The sequence below is a fragment of the Peromyscus leucopus genome, chromosome 9, assembly GCF_004664715.2.
Source record: "Peromyscus leucopus breed LL Stock chromosome 9, UCI_PerLeu_2.1, whole genome shotgun sequence".
Lineage (NCBI taxonomy): Eukaryota > Metazoa > Chordata > Mammalia > Rodentia > Cricetidae > Peromyscus > Peromyscus leucopus.
This window is the reverse complement of record NC_051070.1, coordinates 57,539,920-57,548,866: the sequence shown is the minus strand read 5'-3', so window position 1 is coordinate 57,548,866 and position 8,947 is coordinate 57,539,920. Positions and strand designations below refer to the sequence as shown.

Below are 8,947 nucleotides of genomic sequence, written 5' to 3'. Positions count from 1 at the left end.
GCGCCTTTCCTGGATCTCGCTCTGTAGCCCAGACTGGCCTCCAACTCATAGAGATCCGCCTGCCTCTGCCTCCCAAGTGCTGGGATTAAAGGTGTACGCCACTACTGCCCAGCGTATTTTTATTTTTTAATGAGACACAGGGTCTTGCAGTGTAGCCCGGGCTGGCCTTGAACTTGTGATTCTTTTGTTTAAGTCTGTCAGGTAATGGGATTATTATCCCACCCCCCACCCCATCCCCGGGCTGGTTTTTGTACTTTTAACGTGTGTGTCTGTCTTTTCTTCTTTGTTCTTTGTCCCTTCAGGCTGGCTTCTTAAGCAGGCAGAAGGAGCAGCTGACTTAGCAGGAAATGGCAGAAGCAGAGGCTTCGGAGCGTGTGATGCCACACTCAGGTAACACTCCCGAAATGACCTGGCTGCTGTTGGTTTGGTCAAAGGCTGAGACTGTAACCAGAGCTGTCAACCCTTGCTCTTTAGCTGGATGCTGTGTTCTGACGAGTTGGTAAGAAATGGATGTCAATTTTTAAAAGCAATCACTAAAGTAGTCTATTCATAACAAAGTGAGTTGTCCGATGATCAGTTGTGTATGTGAGGTTTCCACCTTAAAAATAGTTTCTACAACACGAGCTTGGACTCTGAAATCTAAGGAAGCAAGGTGAGGCCCTTGGAATAGCAGCAGGTGGCTTTCCTTAGAAGGGGAGAGATGGGCCTAAAAAGTGTCTTGTTTAAGGACAAGTCCATTGGAGTCAGTGTGGGCAAACTTCCTCCCTCAGTGGGCTGGTGGAAGGTCTCTTGGGCCACAGCAAGTATCTCTTTGAGGTAGCTAAGAGTGGGTAGCTCTCAGGAACTGGAACAAGGGTATGTCAAATCATCCTTGTTTTCAGAACTGAGGAGGAAAATCCTTCTCATCACTATGGAAACAACTTCCTTAGGGGAAAGTGAATCAATATTTTCAGGTCTGTGTGGATAGCAGCCATCACATGAAGCCTGGCTGGACACATACAAAAACCCTGTAATTTCTGGGTCCCTTGGGCTGAGTTCAGAGGTAAGGAGGGGACCCTTTGCTTTAGCAATGGTCTAAATTGACCACAGAGCCGCATATGTTGGGGATCAGTTTTAAAAAGTGACACCTCCTACTTCCATCCACCCCTCTTGCTCTTTACTAGAACAATTCAATGTAGCTGGAGGGCCAAGCAATTGTAGGGAATAATAAGAACTATGGTCCACGTTCAGGCCAGTTCATTCCAGCCAGTTTAATAAACCCATTATGGTATAAACCCAATATGGAATATTTTATCCTCTCCAGGTAGTTTTTCATTTTTGGAACTGAGGAAAGAATTTCTAAACCTGAATTCTTACCCCAAGTTCCCATACATTTCAGATTAATTGCTGGGTCTTACAAAGTTGAAGTAAGGGCTCTGGATAGATGGGTTTGTTCCTTGTTTGATGCATATGGCTAAGAGACTGTGCAAACATTGTTCACACAAGAGCACCTGAGTTTCAAAGTAGACATCCTTTTACATTACTCCGCAGATGACTGTGCATGCATCCTGGCATTCTGAGCTGCTTCCTGGTCTTCAGCATTTGGCTTACCCCTGGCCCAGGCTTTCAAGTAGCATGCTCTTTTCTGCCTCTCCCTCTCTGGCTGAAGCCACAGAGCCAGCAACTGCTTGGGATTTAGTTCTAATGCAGTCCTGAAGTTGAGCCAGGGTGGATGTTTGCAGTTGAGATCAATCGCTTCCTGGGATAGAAGGATCTAGTGAATGAGCTTTTCATGTGTCACAGCAGAAGCATGAGGTGTCAGCCGCTCAAGCTTGGCACATGTGTGGCTCTGCACTGGAATCATCTGTGGTGTATGAGCTGGCTCCAGAAAGCAGCCGAGTCTGTGCTGGAGGATGCAAGACTGAAGAGGTGGTGGTGGAGGGCTGTGCATGATATGTGGGAGACCCACATCTGGAGCCCAGTGATGCGATCTGGGGCTGCTGCTTAGGATGCCACCCTGGGTCCCCACTGAAGTGCCTCATTAGTCCATCAATGAACTTGACCTTCTTAGGCCACACTCAGCTTTGGGGTTTTATATACTCGTTACGTGAGCTCAGAGTGGCATCTCTTGGGACCAGCTGTTCCAGGTCACTCCATGGCTATTTCCCTGGTAACCAGCAAGCCCCAGGAACACTGGGTTAGGATCATTTCCAGCAACTTTTGCCCCAGAGAGCAAGCTGTCATCCCTTTCTATCCAGGCAATACCAACGAGGTGTGTTTTCTCTAAATCTAAAGCACAGCTCTCCTTGGGCTTACGGTCCATACCTCATAACCAAGTCATCACGTAAGTGAATGAATGACTCCTGCAGACTTCAAAGACCTTCTTCTCCTGATTTCTATTTCTTCCTTCTTAAGGAAGCAGCTGCTAATGTCTGTAGGGGAAGAAGCATGGGGCAGGGGTGCTTTCCCTAATTAATGTCCCAAAGGCATCTTTTATTTTATTTTATCTTTTTGTGGTATTAGGGATTGAACCCAGGGCCTCATGTAGGCCAGTTAAGTACTCTACCATTGAGCTATATCCCCATTCCTTTTTTATTTTCAACTTGTGTATGTAGAAATGGTGCATGCATTTGCATGTGTTCATGTGGGTGTTCATTTGTACGTGTGTACAGATGTATGTGGGTGGGTATACACATGTTTGAATACACATATGAGAAACCAGAGGTAAATGTAGGCTGTTTTCCTCAGTTGTTCACCTTGTTTTTATTTTTACGTTTTATAAAATCTTTATTGACCAATAGTTCACATTGTATACAATTTGCCTGTTTGCACAATTTGATAGACTTTAGTCCAGCGTCCTCATAGGCCCATAACACCATCACCACTTTCTATTTTAGAACATCGCTGTCTTAAATTTCAGACACACATATAATGTATGGTGATTACATTCCACCTTATTTTTTGAGACAGAGTCTCTCATTGAACCTCAAGCTTACCAGGCTGGCCAGGGAGCTTCAGAGATCTGCCTATCTCTGCCTCTACCATGCTGGGGTTAAAGCTGGCCCACCATGAAGTTTTTATGCAGGTGCTGGCAGTTGGACTCTGGTCCTCATGCTGTGCCATATACACGTTGCTTGCTAAAAGCCACCTCCCAGTCTCTACTTTAACCTTTCATTTTGAGATAAGCTTCACTAGCTGTGCCAGCCTGATCTATCTGGATCCCATGATCTCCCTGCCTCGGCCTCCTAAGCATCTGGGAGTACAGTCGTGCACCAGCAGGCTTGGCTGAAAGGCATCCACTGTACAGGGAACCCCCTCATACTGCTTCAGTACTTCTATTTTCCCAGCCTTTCAGTTGACAGACGAGGAAGGACTCCGAGGCTTAGCAGAAGACACTGCCTTGCATACATGCTTGCTTTCCCTTCTGTTCTGTGTCTGATGGAGATCTGAAAGGCCTGTCTGTTTGTTCCCTGTACTTAACCCTGCTTTGGGATTTCCCCTCCTCAGTCAGTGGATTTCCTAAAACTTACATTTGATGAACAGTATCCAGCTACTTTGGTTTCTAAGGACATGCAAATAGAAGTCTGCATCTGGAGAGTAATGTCGGAGCAGGATGTATGATGGTTAATATTGCTTGTCAGCTTGACGGGACCCAGAATCACCTAGAGACTGACTTTATTATTTTTTTAAATAACAGTGGTGATTTATTTATTTATTTATTTATTTTTTAAGATTTATTTATTTATTATGTATACAGAGGAGGGCACCAGATCTCATTACAGATGGTTCAGAGCCACCATGTGGTTGCTGGGAATTGAACTCAGGACCTCTGGAAGAGCAGTCAGTGCTCTTAACCTCTGAGCCATCTCTCCAGCCCCCTAGAGACTGACTTATGAGCATGTCTTTGAAGGAGTTCCTAGATTGGGTTAAGTAGGATGGGAGAACCCGCCCTGAATATGGGTGGCACCAGTCCATATGCCAGGGTCCTGGACTGAATAAAATAACAAAAGTGAGCTGTGCCCTGGTATACATTACTCCCTGCTTCCTGACTGCTGATACTGTGTGACCAGCTGGCTGCCTTGTGTTCCTGTCACACAAGCCCAATTAAGTCCTTCCTTCCTTAGGTGCTTTTTGTCAGGATAGTTTGTCACAGATAACACAAAAGTACCCGATAAAAGGAAGTGCAGTGACCCCGAGAATTAGGTCCTGAATTGAGACCAACCGCTCAGAGCAGGCGGAGATGGCCGGGGTGCTCTGAGCCCTTTTGATTGTGTGCATTGGCAGAGGTGAGGCAGAGATCCTCTGCCCGCCCTCCACCTGTAATTCTCTATATCCTCTGTTTATCCCTAGTTGACTGTGATCTGTTTAAAGAACCGGTGAAGAAAAGACGCAGCAGGTCACATCGAGAGCAGCAGTTCCACGCATTTCCCTCTGCGGAGCAAAGTGCTCTTAAGGAATGTGAGTGTCGTGAGATGCTGGTGTGGCTCGTGGCAACAGGACTCTGTCTTTCGCCAACAGGTGCAGATGCTCCGAGGGGAGATGTTAAGTTCTGAGGGCGAGGGAGCATCTCCACCATGCACTTGCTCCTTAGAGTCTCCACAGAGATACGTAACTTGACCATTTACGTCCAGGCTGCTCGGAAGAGGAGGTTGTTATCAAAATAGCCTTTTCCCGGATGAGAAGACAGTCTATAGATGGTTAGCTAGGTGCTTTGGTGGGTGTTCATACAGAATCCACGGGGGAGATGGCTCTAGAAGGGCTGAAGTCCATGGAAACACACAGAGAAGTTCTGTGGTAAGGGGGGGTGCAGAGTGCGCTGGTCTCTGGAGGTGATCAGAATCGACACTGCCTGTTGATGAACGCTTATCTCCAGTGGCAGACAGCTTGTTTGCTGGTTTAATTGACTTCTCGTTTCACTGAATTCTCTTCCTTCCCTGCAGTATTCAGTCGGCTCCTTTGGGGACCTGGCTCTCTTTCTCTGCCAGGTACACCCCCAGACAATCCATTTTTATTGATTCCAGATGAAAAGCTGGAGTCTCGGACCAGGAGGATTTTGAGCAACACTTACCAGAAGATGATTCAGTCTGTCTTCCTGGATGACAGCATTCCCAGTGGACTCAAGTATCTCATGTGAGTCTGGAGTGTGCACCCTCCAATCTGATGCTACACCTCACCAGGAAAAACAAAAAGTGCTTTCAGTTAGAATGGAAGGATAGGAAAAAAACCCTGTGACTAGAAGCCCTCTTTCGGGCTGTTTTTGTTTGTTTGTTTGTTTGTTTGTTTGTTTTAAGCATTGATAAGTAACCATTGGTGTGTGGTCACTGTTGTCAGCTACTCTACTGTGATTGTTCCATTTTTACTGAAACTGATGCACAGAGAGACCAAGTCATAGAGCAAAGTCACACTGTGGATAAGTGGAAATGCTCCAAACCCAGCCAAGCCGTGTGTCACTGAGTTCATCAACTGTTCATATAGAACTGGCTCGAAGGCCCCCCAGAGCGAGCCAATGACATAGTTGACCTTGCTCATAGGAGTCTGGGATGTTCCTCAGACTTTTCTGTAGCGAGTCTTTCTCTGTTCTACCAGTCAGCTCCCAAATCATGGCATGGAGACTTAATTATGAAAACTTGACCGATAGCTTAGGCTTGTTTCTAACTAGCTCTTACAACTTCAAATAACTCATATCTTTTAATCTACATTTTTTAATGTGGCTCTGTTACTTTTACTCTGTAATGCCCATGCTGCTTGCTCTCCTCACGACTCCTCCCTTCTTCTTCCCAACATTCTCTGTACCCTGAAGTATTGGCCATTTAGCTTTTTCTTTTTTTTTTTTTTTTTTGGTTTTTCGAGACAGGGTTTCTCTGTGTAGCTTTGCACCTTTCCTGGAACTCACTTGGTAGCCCAGGCTGGCCTCGAACTCACAAAGATCCGCCTGCCTCTGCCTCCCGAGTGCTGGGATTAAAGGCGTGTGCCACCACCGCCTGGCTTTAGCTTTAGCTTTTTATTAAACCAATCACAGTGACATTTACTCACACAGTGTAAATGTCCCACATATGTAGCTATTCCACATATGTAAATATTCCACAACATTTCCTCCTTTTTTCCAAATAAAAAGGAAAGGTTTTAACTCTAAAATAATAAAACTGTAAACAACAAGAACAATTATCAGGTAAGAGTTACATTTACAATGTCCAGTCCATTTGTATTTGGCATATTTGGAGAAAATACTCCATTACTTATTCTATCTTGATGAGTCCAAAGCTCTGTACCTCATTTATCTTCTATCATAACTAAGGAAAACTTCAATCATAACTACCTACTCTACCACAGAAGGACATATTACTTGAGTAAACAGGAAATGCAGAGCAAACGACTTCCAAAACTAAGAAATGACAGAGACAGCTGACTTCCTGGTTAGTAACCCAAGGTTCCTCTGCAATGTTGGGGCATCCATCTTTGGCCCACAGGCCTAGAATATCTGACAGACTTTTCTGTGAAGCAGGAAATTTGAAGGACTGTCTTACCTTGTCTTGGCAAGGTTCAGCAGTCACTTTCTTTGGTGTCCTGCTTGTTCAGTTTGGACAGCACACCGTCAGCAGCCGAGGCAAGGGCAGTTTCTTGCCTGAATGGCTAGCTTTTGCCACAAAGAAAGCAAACTTTATATGGAGGTTCTTTGATGCCCATCATCCTTTTATGAACTAGATTGATGATACCAGGAGCAAACATGTCTCAGTGTCATGAAAAGCCCTGTTGTTAAAATACTAAAATGCTATATTCTGTAGATCTTTGAAGTGTTTGAGGATCACCTATCTATCTGAAATATACCTCTGTATGACCAAAAACCATCTGTTCCACCTCTTGGGAATATGGGCATTGTGTTCAAGACTACTTCCTATTGTCTGGGGTTCTGGCATCTTTAGGGAATCCTGGGGAAATTGGGATAATGGTCAAGTCCTGGGAGAGCTAGCTGTTGTCTAGTTTTGGTGTGATGGGAAAATGTAGGGCTTATCTGAAGTTTTGGCTAGAGGGATCAGCTTACATGTCACCTGTGAGGCTGGACCATCTCAGCCAGCAGTCTTGAAGCTGTTCTGGATGCAGATGAGAAAACTACAACAGAGGCTCTCTGAGAGGCTGAATCATCTGGGCTACGTGTCTTTATTGGTGTCTGGTCCCTTTTTTTCTGAAAACACATAAACTTTTAAAGGTAACATATACATCTGCATTAACATAAGTATGGAATGTGCAGTATGCACAAGCTAGTTAAAGATGATTTTTTTGTTTTGTTTTATGTTTGAGCAAGTAAAAGGCACCTGTCAACTAAAGTTTGTTTAGACTGCATAACCAAACTGTAATATAAATCTCTACCCATGCCATATGAAAGGATGGCATGTCATAAGTCATGAGGACTCTGTGACCAACAAGATTTATCTTGTCTCATCTCTGAGTTGTTCCCATGAAGAGGGATCAGCTTACATGTCACCTGTCCTGTAGTCTTTCTTGGTTCCTCCCCCATGTCTGTAGCCAAGATGCTCAGGAGGTCTCCCCTGGTCAAATCTGATTTCTGTAAACTTGAAAGGAATCCACAGGCTTTTGTTTTGTGGAAACAAAAGCACAACCTCTCCTCCAAGGCAACACGTTTTCCATTCTGAGCTTCCATTCTGAAGCCGGGACATCTCTAAAGCATATAGGCTGGTTTAATTCAGCAGTCCCGTCCACAATCCCACATCTCTCAGCAGCTGTTGTTCACTTTTTTGCAGGAGTTTCATTAGAGATGAGAACAGGCAGTTTCCATGGAATACAAACAAGGATGTCTCACATCTATGTAGACAATATAACGTCTGTGGGGAATTATCTTTACCAAGCATTTTTACCTAGTCCTATTTGCTCCCCAGACCAAGTCTGTGTAGTAAACAGGGAGGCATATTACCTCTTCATCAAAGAAAGGAAGGATACAGTGAGTTGCCCAGTGTCGGACCCTGGTTTCTTTGCGTTCTCTTCTGATGTGCTTTGTTTCATACTTAATGTGCATTCTGAACTGGACGCAGAAACCGGCTCCTTGCCTTGATTGAAAAACCGCCAGTGGAGCCCATCTATGTCGGGTTCTTGGGAAGCACCGGCGCTGGAAAGAGCTCTCTGATCAACGCCCTCATCCAGCAAGCGATGTTTCTACCAGTGTCTGGAGAAAGCATTTGCACGTCGTGCATCGTACAAGTGAGCTCCGGCTGCTGTGAGCAGTATGAGGCCAAAATCCACCTTCTGTCTGATCAGGTATGCCGGCCTGCCCTCCTGCCCTCTCTTTTTATCTTTTCCTTTCTTTCCTGGATTTTTCCTCTTTCCACCACCGGAAATTACAATTATATCATTATAAATGCAGCACAGGGGCTGGGGAGATGGCTCAGTCGGGAAAATGCTTGTAGGGCAAGCATGGGGACTTAAGTTTGGACCTCCAGCATCCAGGGAGGGTGAAAAGCCAGCTGAATTGGGGAGCTCCAGGTTCAGTGAGAGGTGCTTACTCAAACAAACAAACAAACAAACAAACAAACAAACAAAAACAAGGTGCAGAGGTGACTGAGGAAAACATCTGATGTCAATCCCTGCCTTCACACATGTGTGCACACACACACATACATAAACATGCACACACACACACATACATAAACATGCACACACACACACAAATATTTATGGGACATTTATCTAATGAAACATACTTCAGTGAAAATATTCTTCAGGGTGAGATGGGGCTTCTGTCTGGCCCAGGTCCTGAGGCAATTCCATGTGAGACCCTTGGGTCAGCCATTCCCCTCTTTAGGCCCCTCTCTCCCCATTGTTTTAATTTCCTTTCTGTTACTGTGACCAACACCATGACAAAGAATAGCTGAGGAGGGGGGAGGGTTTATTTGGCTTGTACTTCTAGGTCACAACCTGTCATTGAGGGAAGTCGGGACAAGAACTCAAAGGCAGGAGC

The 8,947-nt window shown here is 45.1% G+C and overlaps 1 protein-coding gene across 1 annotated transcript in view; it reads left to right on the top strand.

The window, feature by feature from the left end:
* The first annotated feature begins 304 nt into the window (after positions 1–304).
* The window catches only part of Nuggc (nuclear GTPase, germinal center associated), a 41,236-nt gene continuing 32,593 nt past the window's right edge, over positions 305–8,947 (top strand). The window contains exons 1-4 of the mRNA XM_028890029.2: positions 305–390; positions 4,330–4,437; positions 5,001–5,109; positions 8,025–8,247. Of these exons, the coding sequence (XP_028745862.1) occupies positions 348–390; positions 4,330–4,437; positions 5,001–5,109; positions 8,025–8,247 (483 nt within the window). The 5' untranslated portion in view covers positions 305–347. The remainder of the gene's footprint in view (positions 391–4,329; positions 4,438–5,000; positions 5,110–8,024; positions 8,248–8,947) is intronic.